Below are 22,449 nucleotides of genomic sequence, written 5' to 3' on the forward strand. Positions count from 1 at the left end.
ATTTTGCACCAATTCACTGCAAAAATATAACACTTTTAGTTTTCTCCACCATTTTAACAGCCATATTCAAAACTTTAGAGGATGCTGGCTATAAATTTAAGCCACTTTCTAGAAGACAAATTTATATCTAGGCCAAGATATTACACACCCAGCCACCCCTTATTTTATTAGCCAAAATAGTGGCTGCAATCAACAGCTCCACATACACATATGGATGTGCACATATGGTTGTGGAGCAGAAATACTGCAAGTCAGAATTCAAAATAAAGTAAGCAAACGAAATCCTAGGGTTAGTCTAATCCAATTCCAGATCTATAGTTCTTTATCAATGCAGATTCCGCTATTCCATTTTATCATATTCAAGAAGATTGGATCCAATGTTCCAAGTGTCAGGTTACTAATTCATTTTAATTTGTACTTAATTCGGACTGACTTGTCTTTACTGCCCGCTGGTTTTTTTTTCTTTATTCACCACTAAATTGTACTCAGCGTTGCCCTTACAGTAGTTTAGTATTTTATACGGTAAACCAGGCAGCAGTGATTCTGGAATCTGGCCAAAACAAATGTTGAAATTTGTAACAAATTTTTTTATACCTTTTTGATAAGATCAGACAGTTCCATTTCCGCCTTCTGCTGGGCCATATCTGATTTGACCTCTGAATAAGTATCATTGATAATTGCCAAAAACATGTTCTGTTTAAAAAAATAAATTTAAAAAAATCATCTTAAAAATACAACTCTAGAGTTTATCAGCATGCCTGACTATTACTACTGCTATAGCAATCTTACAAACACCCTAGAAAATCCATACTATGGATACAATTTTTTTTAAAGGCAGGAGTGATCTTAGTTAGAAAGTAATATTGAACAGTCAAGATACTGAAATTTAAGGTTCTGTAACTACAACATTTAACTGAGAATGTAACCAGTAAACTGCACAGTTAATTGATTATTACAGGTGGTACCTTCCTGGTCCAGCACCCGTGAGACCATGGTGTTTGCCAGACTAGGGGCAGTCAAGGCTCCTCTACCAGCTGTCGGCTCTGCCCCCAGGCTTGCTGCCTCCTGCATTCACTTCCACCAGCCCCACTGCCTCCAGCACTGCCGGGACTGCACCCCCACCCAGGTCACAGCTGCACTCTCCACTGTGCTGGTTTAACCTGTACTAATTATTATTCCAATAAATGTGGCCATTATTAATGTTCTGCCTTTCCAGCAGTTTTTCTAGGCAGTTAAAAGTTTTCCTGTTATAGTTTGGAACACTTTCATTGTACTATTGATAGGACCACAAATCCTGCCCTTGTCACTTATTTGATTATTCTCTGTGGCAAGACATCTCAGAAGGTAATATCCCACAAGATGTTAGTTCTCTTTTGCACACATGACCTCCTGTCCAACTGTCCCCTGCTTAGATGGTTTCAAATAGCTGCCCAGATTTTCCCAGAAGGCGGTTATACATGATTTAGACTGCATGACATAGCTTCACTACTAACATAGATGGATGACATAAAAGCTTGTGTGTGGACACAACTATATTAATCAGCTCAGATGACAGTGTAATTAACTGATTACAAATGCAGTTACATTTTTAGTATACAGCAGGTCTAAAACACAATCAGCTACTGGGCACATATATGTTTCCTGAATATGAAGTCTGATAAGAATTTAATTGCTATAACGATATCAGTGAGTAAGTCAACCATTTCAAATTACTACGTGTCAAATATTTAATGTACCAGACATACACTAACTACTTGAAAAAGTAAATATATGTATCAATATACCAATCAGGCTCATATATGCCCCACAAGTGTTTTTTTAAATTAAATTAATGGAGATTGCCCATCTCCTAGAACTGGAAGAGACCTTGAAAGGTCATCGAGTCCAGTCCCCTGCCTTCCCAGCAGGACCAAGTACCATCCCTGATGAATTTTTGCCCCAAATGGCCTCAGCAAGGATTGAACTCACAACCCTGGGTTTAGCAGGCCAATGCTCAAACCACTGTCTTTGAGCAAATGACAGGCATTAGTTGGACTGCTCTAAAATTTCTCAGTATTTTTTTCTCTAAAAGTTGTTTTTAAAATGTATCACTATGTCAGTGTGCAATACACCAAAGGCCAGGACAATTAAAATGTCTGGCTTGAGTCTCACCCTTGACTTATGCTCATTTTATTATCTTCAATTTACAACAAAATTTAAGAATGCTGCTTTGTATCACATTAGTGACTGCTCTACAGGAGCTTTCAATACAATTCCATTAAGCCCTAATAACAATACCTGAAAATGGTGTAGACCTGCAAATTCCGACAGGCCATAACATTATAAAAAGAAAACAGCCACAGTGTATGAGGTTTACTCTGCTATGTAACAATACCAATGAAGTAGATGCAACTTCTTGTGGGACCACGCCCATCAGTGATGCTGTCACAATCTAATTAAAAGGGCTTTTTCCTCCTGTAAAATACCAACCTCCTTTTGTTTTAACTTTGAGATGTTTCACAATGGATTTCAAACCTGCTTAACATCCCTTGTAAGTTCAAGTGTCCCATATGCTGTTTCTAGCTCACTCTTCCTCAGGCCAGCTACATTTTTCACAAACTTCTTAATCTCATAATAATTATAGTACTATAGAGGAGCTCAACACCTGTCACATGCAAAAAAACATAACACCCCCAAAATATATTAAACTCCCATTAGATAAGAGACATCATGAAATAATGTAGAAGGCTGTTTCACACAATAGTACTGAATTAACCACAGAATCAATATAAAAAAAAATCTTGTCCCACATAATAGGTTATCAGTAGCATAACAAATCATCATGTGGAAGCCCAAGATTTGAGATTAACTTTTATAGCATCTAATTAATTGGAAAAGTATACATATATTGTGAGTGGCTTTGAAATTGCTTTTACCACCAAATGTAATCAATCTGTGGATGAAGCATTCCAAGAGAATACTAATACTCTTTTAATTAAAGGATTTTTTTTTTTTTAAATCTGGAATAGAATTCTCAAAAGTGAAGTCCCTAAAACATTTAAGTCCCATTTTCAAAAGTGATGTTGGCCTATAACAGTTTCAGTGAAAGAAAAAAAATATAACTAGCTTCTAAGGCTCTTTGTAGATTTTTTCATCTCTGTTCTTTCTCCATAATAGCATCAAAACCTTGTAGATTTTCCTTCTAGGGCCTAGGCTGTTAAAAAGAGTTCTAAAATCATAACACCCTGAGGGTATGTCTACACTACAACGTTAATTCGAACTAACTTAGTTCGAATTAATTAATTCGAACTAAGCTAATTCGAACTAACGGATCCAGACTAAAAAACTAGTTCGAATTAGCGTTTTGCTAATTCGAACTAGCATGTCCACATTAAGTGGACCCTGAACCGGGCTTAAGGATGGCCGGAAGCAGTGCCGGCAGGGCATCAGAGAAGGACATAGAGCGTGGAGATGCTGTCTCAGCCTAGCCGAGGGCTGTGCTTAAAGGGTCCCGACCCCCACCCTGGACAGAGTTCTCAGGGGTGCCCCGCTTGCAAAGCAGTCCTGGCTCGGAGTGTCCGGAGTGCCCACACTGGGCACATCACAGCACTCGGCCATCAGCCCGGCTGCACTTGCCGCAGGCTGCCATCTGGGGAGAGGGGGCAATTGGGGGGCTGCAGGAGAGCTTCCACCCCCAGAAGCCCACAGAGCCAGCCCAGTGCTCCCCATCGGGGGCTCGTGCCCCAGTCCTCCCTCACTTCCTTCCGCTTACCCTTTCCTAGCCCCTCTTCTTGATGTACAAAATAAAGATAACGTGTCTTCCAAAATGGAATCTGTCTTTATTGAACAAAACTGGGGGAGACTGGGAAAAGGAGGTGGGAGAGGGGAAGAGAGAGGCTGGGAGAGGGGAGGGCAACTAAAATGATCAGGGGTTGGGAACAGGTCCCATATGAAGAGAGGCTAAAGAGACTGGGACTTTTCAGCTTAGAAAAAAGAGGAGACGGAGGGGGGGACAGAATAGAGGTCTCTAAAAGCAGGAGTGCGGTGGAGAGGGTGCATACAGAAAAGTTCTTCATTAGTTCCCATAATAGAAGGACTAGAGGACACCAAAGGAAAGGAATGGGTAGCAGGCTTCAAACTAGTAACAGAAAGTTGTTCTTCACAAAGCAGAGAGTCAACCTGTGGAACTCCTTCCTGCAGGAGGCTGTGAAGGCTAGAACTAGAACAGAGTTTAAAGGGAAGTGAGATTAAGTCATGGAGGTTGGGTCCATGGAGTGGTATTAGCCATGGGGTAGGAGTGGTGTCCCTGCCCAAAGTTTGTGGAAGGCTGGAAAGGGATGGCACGAGACAAATGGCTTGGTCACTGTCTTCGGTCCATCCCCTCCAGAGTCCCTAGGGTTGGCCACTGTCGGCAGACAGGCTACTGGGCTAGATGGACCTTTGGTCTGACCCAGGACGGCCATTGTAAGCTCAGGGTCGGGGGTCTCACTGGACCCCCTTGATTCTCTTGCACACCTGCTCCTGGGTCGCCAGGCTGGCAGCTCTCCTGCCCTAGACGGCCACTTTCCTGTGCCTAGTGCGGAGATCGTGGACGAGGTTCACGATGTCTGCACTAGCCCAGGCGGGTGCCCGCCTCTTGCGGTCCCGGGCAAGCTCCCGGGAGCTGCCAGCCTGGTCCCGGGAAGAGGGGGAGGGCTGGGGGGCATCGGGTGGGTGGCTCGATCCGTGCCAGGTGCAGGGTCTGCTGGCTGGGTGCTGGCAGGCTTGCACCTGGCACGGGCACTGTAGCCAGCCCGTGCCCCTTTAAGGAGTCCGGGGCCGGGAGGGGGGCAGAAGAGTTTCCCTGGTGTTGGCCAGAGTGGCCACCAGGGAAACCTGGGGAGGGCTAGCCTCCCACTAGTTCGAATTAAGGGGCTACACACCCCTTAATTCGAACTAGCTAGTTCGAACTAGTCTTAATCCTCGTAAAATGAGGTTTTCCTAGTTCGAACTAAGCGCTCCGCTAGTTTGAATTAAATTCGAACTAACGGAGCGCTAGTGTAGTGCCTATGAAAGTTAGTTCGAACTAACTTTGTAGTGTAGACATACCCTGACTTTGATCAAAACAAGCTAGATCCCATCTTTCTCTGCATCTTATTGAAGAAAGGGTACCACTGCTCCATAAATATTTTAAAACAGGGCCGTGAGCAATGGAGAGCTGGGAGCCACAGGGAACTCATCACTGGGATCAGGAGCCCTGGTGTGCTCCCTGTGGCTCCCGGACTCTGCAGTGATTGCAGGAGGGGGACCCTGACTGCTGCTCCCTGAGGTCACGTTCTCCTCCTCCTCCCAGGCTAAGGGATGGGATGCAAGGGGGAGGGCAGGAGAGACCTGCAAATATGCAAAAACATGAATAGTGATTCCGCGAATTGTAAGGGTATCCTGTATTCTTGAACCAGGAAAACACTTGAAGAACTGTGGCAATGCAATGCAACTCTATTTTGAAAGACAAATAGAGTGTGGAGATGGGCATCTGTTAAAGGTTATGTTTCCACTTGCATTGTAAGCTTGCTGTCACCCAAAGACTGAGAGATGTAAAAAGGAAAGTAACTTAAAACTCAAGTGTGACACCTGCCCTCCTTCATAAACAAAAGCTTACATACCAAAAGGATGAAGAACATAAAGAACACAAATGTAGTAAAATAAATTGGTCCAAAAACTCTGTTAGCTTCTTCAACCTCTGTAAAGTTAAAGTCTCCCAAAATGATGCGGAACTGAGTAAAGCTTTAAAAACAAAACAAAAACACAGCTATCTGTTAAACCATTTTTGAATTCTGGCAGCAATTTGTGACATTTCACTCTATTTTGAGCTAAGTTTTTTCACCACAGTCACAGAGGAATAGAACCTAATTAAACTAAATCCAACCTTTTTACAAATTATAGACATTTTTAAATAATTATCCTGTAATCTTGGAATAATTGCTAATTACTAATAATTTCTAATAATGTCTAATAAGCAGTATTCAATTCTTAGTCACAGGTAGTTATAAAGATGTACTGCAGTTTTTAGGCTACTGTGTAATCACTACATGCATTCACTACTACAATGTAAAGTAATGTAATAGTCAATGATACATTCTTAAAAGCCTATCACTTCTACCTATTTGGAAGAATTGCTCATCTCTTCAGATGTTAAGGGGAAAAGTATAAGTCTATGTTTAATATAGTTTTTGTCATGAAATACTTGCAATTCTCAGGAAAATAATTTTGTTATAAGCAATTGTCTTATTTGTGATTGTAGAGTGAAGGGTTTTTTTTTCCAAAAAATATAAATATAAATATATAACCGAAACAATTTCTAAAAAGTTTAATTCAGTTTTTAGAAATCCCATACATCTACATCAGCTGTCTAGAACTTTCATTATTTATCTGGAGCTATTATAAAATCTTCTGTCTTTGATGAGGTAGCGGAGGTCATTTGCTGTTTATTATTATACTTACACACAGTCCTGGAAAGTGCTGAAGTTATCAATTTGAGTTCCAAACACAAGGTAAGCCAGCTGAGCATATGCTAAGAAAATAATGAAAAACATAATAGCAAAGCCAATGACATCTTTGGCACAGCGAGACATAGTGGTAGATAACTGGCTCATTGTTCTGTTGAAGCTGACAAATTTGAAGAGCTGTTAAAAGATGTAAAAACAAGAGACAACTACTTATAAATGAGCAGCTTTTTTAACCTCTCACACTCACAGTGTATTCTAATCCAAGAGAACTTAATAATGAAGATACAGAAAATGAATATACTTTTATTTTTAGAAATATCCTTTCTAACACTCATACTAGAAATGGGAAGAAAAGTCACTGAGGGAGAACCAAATTTCCAATTCTGCTCCACTATATGTGTCCATTGGTTTTAATGCAAAGTTGTGCTGATGTTGGACTGCCAACATTAGAACTAGTATGATGGAGGGAAAAATACTGAAGCATACATTTTTATCTAACCTAACAGACATACTGAGATTGTTTTTTATTTAATATTAATCACCTCTTTGGTGTAAAAAATGTACATAATTGTGTTTTGTTTTATATCATAGAGGTAGAATACACAAGTCACTTGGTAAATTAATAATAAATCTGTGTTACTTCCTAAAGCATGCAGCAGGAATTCTTTCCCTCCAATCTAATGCTCAGGTGCCCATCCATTAGACAGCTTCCGCAGTTCGAGGGGGCAGAAAGCAAAGATGGACATGGACAGAAAAAAAACCTATCACGGGGGATTTGGATTTACCAGAGTACTTTAAGTAGTGCCATGTAGTATACACTCATATTTCAAGGTTCCCTCTCTCCACATCACGATACAATGAGTTACTATCATTGAGTTATTATCACCTTCATATCCAGAAATTAATAGATTACTAAAAAATTTTGGAAGCATAAAATGAGATCACAGAAGAGCCAGAGGGAATTTTATATATTTTATAAACTACTTCTTGCAAGATGGAAAAGCTGTAATAGAAGTGTCCTACAGCTACGGGCAATGTAGGTTCTGTCAAAATAATGTCTTCACACTTGATAAGTCTTCCAAAAACATGAATCTCAACTCTCTCATTTTGTTAGACAGAATTTCTAAATGGGATTGTTATCTGAGGTACAGTAAGCAAGGTTGCAACAGCAGCACTATACAATACCGCTTTTGAGACAGGCAAGTTAGGAAAATAGAGTGGCAGACTCTTCAGAAATCCCTCTGCCCTCCAATTTGGAAATTGCTACTCTAAAACCTAATTTTCCTATGGGCAATTCTATTCAGAAAAGTGACTACAAACGTGTCAACTTCTACCTCAGAAAATCAGCTCCCTGAGTGCTATATTAATTTTAAGTAAGAGAAGTTAATTGTTATTTGTTTTTACTCCCATCAACCCTGCTAATCCTACACAGCTCTGGTGGCCTCAGCTGGATTCTATTCTTCAATTCATAAGCAGAATGGAATGAGCTTAAATTCTGGTGAATTATACACAAACAAGCCCACTAAGGGCTGACTGTGACACCTGTGCAACCTAAGAGCCTGATTTGGTCCAAAGAAGTTTTATTATTAGCAATTACGTGTGGAGGGAATAACCCAGCATGACTCGCAGACTCCAAGATAAACTGTCAGGGTTGGGAATTAGGAAAAGACATTTTTATTGTAAACTAAGGTCATATCTATGCTGTGAGATAAGATTACATTTATTAAGGCTGATTTCTTACTACCTGATTATGTAAAGTCGAAGGTTCGAAGCAGTGCATCCCCAGTAGAGAAACTGCCATGGAGCTATCCCACAGTGCCTGTGCTGCTTCGCGTTCTGGTTTATGCTCCCAGGCACATAGGGACTAAAACTGTGCAATGGGCAGTTCTGGATTCATGTTGTCAGCGTCCCATAATGCGCTTGTGTATTCCCGACCCCCTTGCTTGAGATCAATAGGAAACAAGACTTTTCGCGTCTTTTTTTGGCCCTGGTTACCCACGCAGATGCCATGGCAGTACGAGCACGGACCCCCTCATGGGTCCCATTGTGCATCAAAGCATTGTGATAATGATGTTTACATTAGTGCACCTAATGGTGAAGTACGAATGGCACTCCAGGAAGAAGTAGAGGATGAATCTTGGGATCCTATAAACACACTGTTCAGGCAAGCACTTGACTTGAGCAAATTGGAAATGTCGCAGATATTTAACCCTTTGGACCCAGTGAAACACCAGTACTGTTGCCATCAGACAAGCTGTAGCCAGTTCAGCTTCCCGGAGGGGTTCCTCCTCCTCCAGGTCAGTGGACTGCCACTCCGCCCCCACTGCACTGGCCCCTTTAGGCAAGTCCCTAAGTCACTAGTCCGTGCCTGGCATTCCTTCAGGCGGGTGGCACATAAAGACCCTCTCTATCTAGCCCCGGCCCTGGTGCAGGGTGGGCGGTAAGTTAACAGAGCCTGTTTGGGGATGGGCCAAGCCCCGGTTCAGGGCATGGCAACAGACAACCCCAGAGTCAGTTAAGTATCGGCCAGGCCCCGGTTCAGAACATGGCAACACCCCAGCAAAGTCAGTTTATGGGTGGGCCAGGCCCTAGTTCAGGGTGGGGCAACACACACACACGCGCGCGCGCGTGCAGAGTCAGTTTTGGGGCTGGCCAAGCCCTGGCTTAGGGTGTGGCAGCAACAAACCCCAGTCAGTTAGGCCAGGCCCTTGGTTCAGGGCAGGGCAACAAACAAACAGTACAGTCAGTTTAGCAAGCACAGCCAGACCCTGGTTCAGGGTGTTGCAGCGGACAAATAAGGCCGTGGCGAGGGGGGAGACTGCCACCCAGTAGATGGGTGGCAGGGGGGGCACAGGCCTACCCACTCCACTGCATCCCGGCCCAGGGCCCTAGGACAGCAATACAGACTGCTATGGGCTCAGCGTAAGCGCCAGCCCAAAACATACTGGCCTTGGGACCTTTAGCAGCCCTCACTAACCCTTGGGCGACTTCTGTTCTCCCTCTCAGCCAGTACCTGGGTTGCTAGTGGCGTCAGCAGAGTCCCGGCGGCCCACTCCAGTCCTCCGCGGCTTTCAGGTCTGCGGGACTCAGCCGGTCTCCTGGTGCAGGTGGGGTCAGGCATCCGGGCCAGTCTGCAGGGTCAGGTGCTGCCAGGAGCTTGGGCCAAGCCTCTGGCTTTGGCAGCGGCAGCAGCTTCCTGGGCAGGGGCTTGGGCACGGAACCCAGATGGCCCTCTGGGTCCTCCGCAGGCCTGCTAAGGAATGCAGGCCGGGCCGAGTCTTGGCCTCCCAGGCAGGTAGCCAGTAGTCGGCCTCTGGCTCCTGGAAAGTTGGAGGCCCAGGCCAGGCTTCAGTCACAGCCGCCCAGGCCGGGAGCAGGTAGTCGGCCTCAGGCGGGTTGTAGGCCCAGACCAGGCCCCAGTCTCAGCCTCCCAGACTGAGAGCCCTGAGCAAACGTCACGACCCTCTGCAGGCTCAGCCCTGACTGAGGCTGCTACCTGGGCTTTTATAGCTCTGGCCTTCCCCCTGGCTTCCGGTCAGGATCAGCCTCAGCTCAACTGGTAGGCAGAGGGGATCTTCCTCCTCAGGGTCAGTGGGCGGCCACTCCACCCCAGTACAGAAGCACACACTGGTGGGACCTCATAGTGCTGCAGGTATGGGACAATCAGCAGTGCATGTATAACTTCTGAATGTGCAAGACCACTTTCACTGAACTTTGCAAATGGCTTTCCCCTGACTTGAAGCTCAAGAGCACTTGAATGAGACCTGCTCTGACAGTGGAGAAGTACATGCAGTGGGGTGATAGATGGAGCATAAACCACAAGGGATACTTCTCAATGGTGCTGCAGGCACTTGTGAATCACAAGGGCCATTTCACTGACATCGGAGTGGGATGGTCGGGAAAGATGCATGATGTAGAGGTGGAAATGCCAATAGTGATTGTTGGCAACCCAGTCTACTTCTTCCTCCCATGATTCAAGAAGCTGTAAATGGGCAGCCTGGACTGCAGCAAGGTGCAGTTCAACTACAGGCTTAGCAAGTGCACAGTGGTGGTGGAATGTGCTTTCGGACATTTAAAGGGAAGGTTTAGGAGTCTACCTACTAGGTTAGACCTCAGTGAATGCAACAGTCCCTTTCCGGTGGCAGCTGCTGTGTGCTCCATAATATTTGTGAGAGCAAGGGGGAAGTTATCCGGCAGGGCGGGGAACTGAGGAACAGTGCCTATCCAGAGATTTTGACTAGCCAGACACTAGGGCAATAACGAGGGCACAGCACAGAGCAAACCAGAAAGGCTTGGAAATTAAGTTTTATGCATGGCCAGTTTTAAAGCCAACTGTACTTTAAACTGGCCACTGTACAGTAGGTACACAACAGAGTTCTCAAGGGAGCATCTGGACTCATGCGGTTTAGAGGCAGGCATGGTAAGGGGTCTGCCAGGGCACAATCCTGTGGGCAGGAGGAGAAACGGGGTCCGGTCATGCTGGCAGGGCAAGGTGGTGGCTCATGTGGCACCCCTTTGTGACTGGCACACCTTTTTTGCTAGGAGACTGCTACTTTCACATCCCACAGGAGATTGAGAGGGGGAGGGGAAATGAGATCTGGTCATGCCAGTGGGGGAAAGGGGTGGCTCACGTGGCTTTCCTCATCTGTGTTTGACACACCCTGCTTCCTGGGAGAATGCCGTGGGCAGGAGGACAGTAGGAATGTTAAATTTAATTTAATCTAATCAACTAGTAGATGGAATTTCCATTCACTAGTTGATAAGCAGAGGAGCCACAGCAGGATTAGCTCCCAGCCCTGGGAACTAACCCCCACTGCGGCTCTGCCTTTTAAGAGCTGGCTGGCTCTTAATACATTTCAAAAGCAGAGGCGCAGTGTCCTGGTGCTGGGTGTGAGCCTGGAATCAGCTGATTCCTGGTTTGCGCCCGGTCCCTACTATCCCCTGCCTCTCCTAGAGATGGTGTTGGGGGAAACCAGCTTTTAAGTCAGCTCCCCCCAGCACCAGCTCCTGCTCCCCCCGCTTTGCTGCCTCTAATAGAGGCATCGGGCAGGGGGGCGGGGGAGGGGAAGAAACTAGTTGATTAGTCACTTACATCCCTAGAGGACAGTAGAAAGAGAGGGGGAGGTAGCAGCAGCTGAAGCCATACTAGCAAAAGAGGCAGCAGCTAATAGCTTTCCCTCCTTCATCTAGGTTGCCATGTGAGATACCGGTTTTCTCCAAATCATCCAGTAACAGGGAGCTGATGCTAACTGAATGTGGCTAGAAATCTGGGCCTTATGCTGCAATGCTTTGTGCAGCAATGACACCAGACCAATTACTCCTGGTTTAGCATGGAATGGTGTCTTACTATGAATATGGACTAAGGTAGGCCTCCCCAGAAACCTTGTGAGAAGGAAAAAGTTCATCTGAGAGCTTTATGGAGATGTGCAAGGATTATTTTCACTCCATCTCCAAACATCTTAACAAGCTGTTCTGTATCCGGCAGGGCGGGGAACTGAGGAACAGTGCCTATCCAGAGATTTTGACTAGCCAGACACTAGGGCAATAACGAGGGCACAGCACAGAGCAAACCAGAAAGGCTTGGAAATTAAGTTTTATGCATGGCCAGTTTTAAAGCCAACTGCGTGCACACAACCACACACCACACCCAATTCCCTTAATCCACCTGTAGCACAAAAAAAACAAGTCAAATCACCAGAAGTGCCCTCCCTGGGATCAGTGCCCAACTGTGCGACATCCTAGGAAGGTTATAAAAAGATCTTGTTTCTCGTTGCTCATCAGCTAGCCACTCTCCTTGTTCTCCTCCATCTCATCCTCCTCCACACTGCTGCCCTGAATGTCTTGATAGTCCCATAGTCTGTCTTGGGAAGTTCGTCAGGTACCCCCTTAAGATCATATGCAGCTGGTCGTAGAAGCAGCATGTTTGCAGTGATGCACCAGACTGTCTGTTTGCCTCCTTTGTCTTGTGGTAGGACTGCCTCAGCTCTTATTTCAATATGGCACTGCTGGGAATCCCTCATGTATACTTTTTTCACCATGGGCTTTGCAATCTTCACATAGATATCAGCATTTCAGTTGCTGGTTTGTAGCTCCACAAGAATGGATTCTTCTCCTCATGCCTCAATGAGGTCCGAGGTCTCCTTCGCACTCCATGCTGGTGCTTTTCTGCACCGTTGGGAACTGGAGCTCAGGGAATTCATGGCCACATGTGCTGCCTGCTCACAACACTGGCCACACAAGAAATGAAATTCAAACTGTCTGGGGGCTTTATTGTTCACCTGGAGAGCAGTAGAGTTGCAAGTTCTGGCCAGAGTTCAGGGCACCATGGTATGCCTCCCAGAGGCCAAGAACGTTGACTTTTGCAACACTGGGTCTACACTACCGTAAATTAAACCATGCAAAGTCAAACTTTGTATTACTCCTTGTGAAAAGCTGCAGTCCTGAAATGGACTTCAGTCGCCTTTCAAGTCAATGGAACAGGCTTAGAAGAGTAGACTCATTGTTTATAAAAATCAACCTTATGTGGCTAAATTTGTCCTACACTCTTAGTGTAGACAAAGCCTAAGCAAACATGATGTGGAAATCACTGAGCCACACTGAACATGGAACCCCAAAGAGGCTATTCCCATTTTAAAAAGTGTCTAGACCTTTCAGTTGTGAAAAAACTGCCAATATTATCAAGCCTTCATGTTCTGTAATTAGAACAGCACAGATTTGAAGTTGCTCCATTTTGAAGTTTAGTTATTAAATGGCTAAATCTTTAATTACATCCCATAATAACTACCAGTCGATGAAGCTAGTCATCTTATCCTAACATTCCATTAATCAGAACAGGCTTTCCATAGACATGGTTGGACAGAAAACACAATTTAAAACCAGCTGCCCCAGTGTAAGGCTTTGGTATTGGTATAATTTCCAATTTGACTAAATCAGAAAGTCACAAAAAGGGAATCAAACAAAAAAAGTGAGCGGCAACAAGACAGACTCAATGAAAGCAAAAATATTATCATATTAAACACTAATGAGTATGTAGTCTCAACACAGAAATCATGGAAAATATGGAACCCACACATTTTAAAAACTATTCATGTCTTAACACCAGGACTTTTGTATATGGGTTGATGGATGGATAAAGTGGCTACAGTTGAACCAACTAGGGCTAGTGGTTTTGTAATTCCTTGACCCACTTACAAACTAGACTGATTTTTTCATATACGGTAAACTTCCGATAATCTGGCACCTTTAGGACCCAGGGGATGCTGGATTATCAGATATGCCGGACTATCAGAAGGGGGAGCTATGAGGGGTCTGGAGTGGGGTGGGAGGGGATGCCACCCCGGACCCCTCATAGCCCCCCCTTACGATAGTCCGGCTCTGCCCCAGGCGTCCCTGATTCAGCCGCTGCTGATCAGTTTCAGCAGCAGCTGAATCGGGGATGCCTGCAATAGAGCAGCTGGGGTGCTGCCGGGTTGGTCCCGCAGCGCCGAGGGGCGGCGTTACGGCACCAACCCAGCAGCACTCAAGCTGCTCTTGGGGACGCCTGGGACAGAGCAGCTGGGGTACTGCCCGGTTGGTCCCGTAGTGCTGCCCCTCGGGGCTGCGGGACCAACCCGGCAGCACCCCAGCTGCTCTTGGGGACGCCTGGGGCAGAGCAGCTGGAGTGCTGCCGGGTTGGTCCCGCAGCGCCAAAGGACGGCGCCGCGGGACCAACCTGGCAGGACCCCAGCTGCTCTGCCCCAGGGGTCCCCGATTCAGCCGCTGCTGAAACAGATCAGCGGCTGATTCCAGGAAGCCCGGGGCAGAGCAGCTGGGGTCCTGCCAGGTTGGTCCCGCAGCCCCGAGGGGCAGCGCTACGAGACCAACCTGGCAGCACCCCAGCTGCTCCGCTCCCGGCTTCCTTGATTCAGCTGCTGGTCAGTTTCAGCAGCAGCTGAATGGGGGAAGCCTGTCCGGCTGCCCCAGCACTTCCGGGTTCCTGGTGGTGCTGGACCATCAGGAGTCCCAGAGCATTGGATGCCGGACTAATGGAGTTTTACTGTAACTGATGGTGAATTGTGACAGACTCAGGGTAGCTGGCTACAGTCTGGTGGAGGGCAGATATATCAAGAGTAGAGTTGCCAGGTGTCTGGTTTTCGCTCGGACTGTCCGTTATTTGGGTTCCCTGTCCAGTAGAAAAACCAGAAAATACTGGATATGTGAAATGTCCAGTATTTCCTGTTTCCCTTGGATGGAAGCCCGGTAGAGACAATTTTCCCCTGCCATATCTGGCAGGGGCGGGGGAGTAAGGAGCGCAGGGCCATTTAAAGGTACAGCTTTTTTTTTTTGCTCAACAACTTTGGTCTCCCCTCACTGTGTGGAAGTGTGTTGCTACAGAGCTAGGGACTGCAAAAAGGAAAGAGTATTTGGTCTGAAGCAGGAAAGATTTGCTCAGATACCAGAGAGAAGGTACTAGGGGAGCATTTGGGGAAGTGGCCCTGGGAAAAGGTTGTTGTATTGATGCTAGGGAGAAAACCCTGACAGTTGCCGCTGCATAATGTCCCTGGACTGGAATCCAGGCTACCTTCAACCCTCCTCACACCATTAAAATCTGCTCCTGGAAAGGGAGGCCAGAATTACAGAGGAGTTTCACTCCAGTTCTTTGACATTGCCAGTGATGAGGATGGCTCAGTAAGCTGTGACCCTAGCCTCTAGAAAAGGTAAGAGTCTCAGACTCAGATTTTAAGATCAGAAGGGACCATTATGATCATCTAGTCTGACCCCTGCACAGTGCAGGCCACAGAATCTCACCCACCCCTCCTAGAATAATCCTCTCACCTATATCTCAGATATTGAAGCCTTCAAATACTTTGAAGACCCCAAGATGCAGAGAATCCTCCAGCTGTGATCTGTGCCCCGTGCTACAGAGGAAGGCGAAAAACCTCCAGGGCCTCTGCCAATCTACCCTGGAGAAAAATTCCTTCCCGACCCCAAATATGGCGATCAGCTAAACCCTGAACATGTGGGCAAGACTCACCAGCCAGGCACCCAGAAAGTTCCCTATAGTAACTCCTATCATCCCTCCATTGACCTATTTACCACTGATAACGAATGGTTAATTAATTACCAAGATCATGTTATCTCATCAAACCATCCTCTTCATAAACCCATCTAGTTTAATCTTGAAACCAGATAGATCTTTTGCCTCCACTACTTCACTTGGAAGACTGTTCCAGAACCTCACTCCTCTAATAGTTAGAAACCTTCGTCTAATCTCAAGTCTAAACTTCCTACTAGCCAGCTTATATCCATTTGTTCTTGTGTCCACATTGGTATTAAGCTTAAATAATTCCTCTCCCTCCCTGGTATTTATCCCTCTAATATATTTAAAGAGTGCAATCATGTCCCCCCTCAGCCTTCTTTTGGTTAAGGTAAACAAGCCAAGCTCCTTGAGTCTCCTTTCATAAAACAGGTTTTCCATTCCTCGGATCATCCTAGTGGCCCTTCTTTGTACCTGTTCCAGTTTGAATTCATCCTTCTTAAACATGGGAGACCAGAACTGCACACAGTATTCAACTGGGGTCTCACCAATGCCTTGTATAATGGCACTAACACCTCCTTATCCCTACTGGAAATACCTCGCCTAATACATCCCAAGACCATATTAGCCTTTTTCACGGCCATGTCACAATGGCAGCTCATAGTCATCCTATAATCAACCAGGACTCCGAGGTCCTTCTCCTCCTCCGTTACTTCCAACTGATGTGTCCCCAGCTTATAACTAAAATGCTTGTTATTAATCCCTAAATGCATAACCTTACACTTCTCACTATTAAATTTCATCCTATTGCTATCACTCCAATTTACAAGGTCATCCAGATCTTCCTGTATGATATCCCGATCCTTTTCTGAATTGGCAATACCTCCCAATTTTGTGTCATCCGCAAATTTTATCAGAACACTTCCACTTTTGGTACCAAGGTCAGCGATAAAAAGATTAAATAAAATTGGCCCCAAAACTGATCCCTGAGGAACTCCACTAGCAACCTTCCTCCAACCTGACAGTTCACCTTTCAATATGACCCGCTGTAGTCTCACCTTTAACCAGTTGCTTATCCACCTCTCAACTTTCATATTAATCCCTATCTTTTCCAATTTAACCAATAATTCTCCATGTGGTACTGTATCAAATGCCTTACTAAAGTCGAGGTAGATTAGATCCACTGCATTTCCTTTATCTAAAAAAACTGTTACTTTCTCAAAAAAGGAGATCAGGTTGGTTTGGCATGAGGCAGTGTGGAGGGTCACAGCGAGCCTCTGAGGTGTACAAAGCCCCCTGAAGTGCTGGACTGGACCCATGGGACACAGCTGGAGCTTTCACCGATTTTTTTTTTTTAAAATCTAAAATTAGGTTTCAAAATAATAACCCTGCTTTCATTTGCACATAGTTATGCTTTTGGTCTGAAATGTTCTATGACTGGCCTCAGCAGAAATGTGAGCAAACCTGGAAGACAGTCTGTTGTTTCCAGGGTACAGTAACAGATCAAAGATATCTCTTTCAGTTCCATTAGCACAGTGTTTCTCAACCAGTGGTACGAGTACCCTCAGGGGTTCTCAAGAGAAGTCTGGGAAGTACGTCAATTTGGAGAAAACTGAAATTTTTTTTTACAATGCTTTATTATTTTTGTACTTTTTACACCCCAAAATTTCATCGTCCGCCCGGCTATGATTAAGTAGTTTAAATAAATGTGTTGCAATGGTAGAAAAAAAATGTGCATGTCTGAAAACTGTAGTTACTGGGAGCACTTTATAATTTTTTTTTTAAATGGAGTACTTTTAAAAAAAAGTTTGAGAAACACTGCATTAGCATATGTGCTAAAAAGCTTCATTCCAAACAGACATATTATTTACCTTAATCCAGACAAAAAACACAGTGACAGCAGAAATGTTGTTGAATTGTATTTGCCAATATGCCAAAGGTTCAAAATTGGGGAAAGTATTTTGATCTTCCAGTTGTTTCTTCAGTAACCTGTCCACTGTTGACCTTCTATATATATTAATTCCTATAGCTGCTACTGATAACTAGGTAGAAAAATATATAAACAAGAAAACACTTGAATCAATAGGTTTTACATGCCACTACATAAATAGATTGCCATACCAATCTTTAAGAAAAATCCCACAATCAGGATTTACTGGAGCCTGCATAACATCCAGAATCAAAGCTTTCATTTAAAATAAAACAGGTCTAGCTCTTATGTGCCTAACACCTTCTAAACACGAGCATAGTTTAAATCGATGAACTCATGTCTGTCTGTCAGGCTACAGATGGCCTGAAACAATGACTCCCATCTTGATTATTTTAATGGATGGGCTGGATAATGGTTTCAGAAGTGAACTTTACTGGGATTGGAAAATGTGAAATGGCAGAAGGAAGGAAAAGAAAAGAAAAAAAAGAAATTCCTTGTATGGATGTATTCTCTGTGTTACAGACAGAATATTAAGTCAGAGAAGTTAAAGTGACTTGCCAAAGATTAGAGAGCAGTGAAACAGTCTAGTATAAAAATGAAGACACTGCTAGCTTCTGATTATGTCTCTCTCTATTATTTCAATCATTACAGTATTGGTAAATGTATGTCTATAAGTGTCGGGGTGGGCAAAATCAACCCCAGGGGCCAAATCTGGCCCGCCAAGCATTTCTCTCCAGCCTGTGCAGCTGATTAGCAGAGCGTGCATACTTGCAGCCAGCAGCGTGTGTTCAGCTGCCCCTCCCACATCTCCTTTGACCTGCAGCCCAGCTGCTTCCAGGATTATCCTGCTAGCTGAACAGAGCAGGGGGACATGAGGTGCTGAAGTCAGGTTGTCCCTCTGCCTCTGTACCCCGTCTCTGCATAGCAGGGGTTGGAGAGAGGGAGACTCACACTGAATAGTATCTTCTGCCATGAGAAGTCTTACTGCAGTCATGTAATTAGAATGTTGTCCCTTTCAACACACACTTGTTGCCTGTACTCATGCTACTAGTGCTGAGCGCATTCAACTCTTCCAGAACACCTTTTAAATTAAAGCAGTACTAGAATACTGTAAATATTTAAATCCATAAGCCAATACTCACCATAATGATGAGAATATCAAGACAATTCCAGAGACTCCTGAAATAATGCAGTTTATGAATATGTATTTCCAAGATCTCTTCTACTATATAATAAAGCATGAAGAGACAAAAGGCCATTTCACAGGCTGCCAGGAAGAAATCAAAAGTAGAAATGTAGTGGGTAAGCTTCACTGGCTGAAATTGCCAAGAACTAATGAGACCTCCAGTTGCTGGAAACTCCACCAATAACCTGCATTTTAAAAAGAAAAAAAATTGTTTGAAACAAAAAGGAAATTACCTCACAAACAGGGAGTTTTACAAACATCTAGCAGTAACAAACTTTTTCACGGGCTTTAATTTTTAAAAATGTTACAGTTAAACTAAATGAGGACGAACACTTAGAAATTCCTTTTCTCAGATTTTAAGGTGCACTCAAGTCACACACACACACACACACAGCATTGTGTAAGGCCAGGTAGTATGTATACAAATTAGGACTGTTGATTAATTGCAGTTAACTCATACAAGTAATTAAAAAAATGAATCATGATTAATCTGTTTTAATTACGGTGTTAAACAACAGAACACTACTTTAAATTTACTATGTATTTTTGGCTGGTTTTTTACATTTTCAAATACAGGCAGTCCCCGACTTACGCGGATCCGACTTATGTCGGATCCGCACTTACAAACGGGGCTCTCTCGCCCCGGAGGTCGAGGTGGCGGATTGCTACCTGCGAGCTCCGGGGCGAGAAAGCCCCGTTCGTAAGCTGCTCCGGTGCCCCTGGTCTGCTGGAGACCGTCTCCAGCAGACCAGGGGCACCGGGCGGGTTCCCACGCTTCTGAGGCTTTGCCAGAGCAAAGCCTCAGAAGCGCGGGAACCCGCCGCGGCTGCAGTTTCAGTCCCGGTGCCTGTGGTCTGCTGGGGACGGTCCCCAGCAGACCACAGGCACCGGGACTGAAGCGGCAGCCGTGGCGGGGTCCCGCACCTCTGAGGCTTTGCCAGAGCAAAGCCTCAGAGGCGCGGCACCCCGCTGCGGCTCTGCTCCCCGTGTCCCTGATCTGCTGGAGGGGGGGCGCAGCTAGTGTCCCCCCCCTCCCCCCCAGCAGACCAGGCTTTTGTTTTGGACCCTGGGGCAGAGCAGCTGGGGCGCTTCCGATTGGTCCTGCAGCGCAGCTCTGGGCACTACTGGACCAACCCGGCAGCACCCCAGATGCTCTGCCCCAGGCGTCCTGATTCAGCTTCTGCTGAAACTGACCAGCGCTGACTACAGGAAGCCAGAGGCAGAGTTGCTCTGCCCCGGGCTTCCTGGAATCAGCTGCTGATCAGTTTCAGCAGCAGCTGACTTGGGGACGCCTGGGGTTCTTAAGTTGATTCTGTATGTAAGTCAGAACTGGCGGTCAGTTTCAGCAGCGGCTAAATCTGGACGCCAGTTCCGACTTACATACAGATTCAACTTAAGAACAAACCTACAGTCCCTATCTTGTACGTAACCCGGGGACTGCCTGTATATTGATTTCAATTACAACATTGACTAAAAAGTGTGCAGTTCTCACTTTATATTTTTTATTACAAATACTATAACAATTACAAAAGAAACTATTTCTTGTGTTTTATGGAGCAATTTGTAATACAAAAAGTTTATTCTTTTATACTTTGTATTCTGTTGTAATTGAAATCAATATATTAAAAAATATGGCATTTATTTAAACAGCCCAAATAATTGTGCAATTAATTTTTAATCACACAATTAATCATGATTTGGTTATCACTTGACAGCCCTCATACAAATTCCTAATTGCGTATCCAATCTGCGTATGCTTTAAATGTTAGTTCCTATTGTCTGCACCTTTTGTATCAGGAATTGAAACTGATTTGTCTAGTTTCACTGTCCAGGCAAAATATAATACAAAAAACCCCTTCTGGCAATTTAAAATAAATGTTGGCCTTTTCTTAATTGTAGGCGCTGTTACTAATACACGTAAGGAATTTTTTTTTTTTTGCATGTGACTATTAAGGTTCAACAGCATCCCTTTGGAACAGAGTCATGGATTTCATACCATTTTGGTAATTGCAGCAGAATTTAAAACAAATATTGGGATTTTTTTAAAGTCACAAAAAAAACCCTAATGTTTACAAACCAGTTATATCATGCATCTGACAGAATAAATAAAGCTACATTGTTCATTAACTCATCTAGGATAAATCATCCCCAACATCAAAAAGATGCTCTCATAATCCTACCCAGGCTCTACTTCCTCCAGCTAACCTCTTTCAAATGTACTAAGTTATCCTAGTAGTGATAGCGGACAGAAATTCTGAACACAATGAAAAATGCATACTTTCTTCTTGAACAGGATTTACTAGGAAAAAAAACTTTAGTCAAATATTTTTAATTTCAAAATTGTCAATCAGAAGGAAAAAGTATACAAGAGAAAGGAGGCAAGTCTCTATGAAGTCAGTGGGCAGGATACTTAGTTGTTTTTCCAAGGGACTACCTAAGGGCAGTAGATGTTAATTCCAAAAGCTATCCAAATGTAATCTTTGGGATGGAAATTGTTATAATACAAATAACTCCTCCTTTTGCTGAAGAGTTCCTAAAGGACTTCACTACACAGTAACATTCAGTGCATATTAATTCCCATTATACAAAATAAAGCAAATCCCATATCTACTGTTTGTGCAATTTCATTTGAGAGAGCAGAAATACTATCCAAAGTTCTACAAATACCTGACAATACAGAATAGATTGATGTTCGCATTATATACAGAGAAATCAATAAAGGTGGCCCTTGTTCCTCTATCCAGCCACAAGTGTTTCTTAAGGTTAGCAATCTGTGCTGCAGTCGCCTCTCTGCTTCTTGACAGATCCTGATAGTAACCAGCCCCACTGTATGAGGCAATCAGCCCCCAATGGCTGCTCCCATTCAAATCTTGTTCACTGGTGTAAATCCAACTAGTTTAAAATTCCAAGAGAGAGAATATGTTATTATTTTCATATATAACATCGCATATATGCTGTTATATAATTATATCATTTAAAAGTATAGCTATTGGGATTTTTAAGACCTACTAAGAAAAAAGTTGCTTAATAAAGTTGCACTATGAAGTTGCTTAATATTAACAGACAAAATTAACAGATAATGACAAGTCACAGTAAATCAACTAAGTCTTGACAACAGATTATTTTCAATTGACACAGGGAGTTAGTATAATAGAAGATTAGGGTTCAACTAGCCTGAGATCTCTTCCAACTCCCCTGCTCAAAGCAGGACCAACCCCAAACAAAATCTCAGTCAGGGTGTTGTCAAGAATGGCTGTAAAAATCTCTAAGGATGGAGTTTCCACTACTTCCCTAAGTAACCCATTCCAGTATTTCAACACCCTCCTATCTTGTATTCCAGGTCCTTTTCTGCAGAAATGCCACTTGCTAATTGGTCCTCAGTCTGCAGCAGTGCTTGGGATTCTTCTGTCCTAAGTGCAGTGTCTGCACTTGTCTTTGCTGAAGCTCAGATTTCTTTTGGCCCAATCCTCCAATTTGTCTCTGTCACTTTGGATCCCATCCCTACACTCCAGCATATCCATTCATGGAGAATAGGTCAATCAATAGCTGTTAGCCAGGATGGATAGGGATGGTGTGCCTCACCTCTCTGTCAGAAGCTGAGAATGGATGATAGGGAGTGGATCACTTGATGATTACCTGTTCTGTTCATTCTCTCTGGGGCACCACGCATTGGCCACTGTCAGAAGACAGGATACTGGGCTAGATGGACTTTTGGTCTGACCCACTATGGCCATTCCTGTGTTATTACTTCTCCCTCAAGTTTAGTGTCATCTACAGTCATGCTGAGGGTGCAATCCATTCCAGCATCTAGATTATTAATCAAGATGTTGAACAAAACTGGCCCCCTAACCAA

General features: G+C 44.3%; 1 protein-coding gene across 1 annotated transcript in view; it reads right to left on the reverse strand.

Moving 5' to 3' along the window:
• Positions 1 to 22,449, reverse strand: part of PKD2 (polycystin 2, transient receptor potential cation channel) — a 52,990-nt gene that overhangs the window by 12,215 nt on the left and 18,326 nt on the right. Inside the window, exons 5-10 of the mRNA XM_075929562.2 lie at positions 21,264 to 21,488; positions 18,553 to 18,781; positions 17,352 to 17,522; positions 6,460 to 6,641; positions 5,622 to 5,742; positions 595 to 693 (exon numbers count right to left, since the gene is read on the reverse strand). Of these exons, the coding sequence (XP_075785677.2) occupies positions 595 to 693; positions 5,622 to 5,742; positions 6,460 to 6,641; positions 17,352 to 17,522; positions 18,553 to 18,781; positions 21,264 to 21,488 (1,027 nt within the window). The remainder of the gene's footprint in view (positions 1 to 594; positions 694 to 5,621; positions 5,743 to 6,459; positions 6,642 to 17,351; positions 17,523 to 18,552; positions 18,782 to 21,263; positions 21,489 to 22,449) is intronic.

This window comes from Pelodiscus sinensis, chromosome 4 (assembly GCF_052426305.1).
Source record: "Pelodiscus sinensis isolate ZL-2025 chromosome 4, ASM5242630v1, whole genome shotgun sequence".
Taxonomy (NCBI): Eukaryota; Metazoa; Chordata; order Testudines; family Trionychidae; genus Pelodiscus; species Pelodiscus sinensis.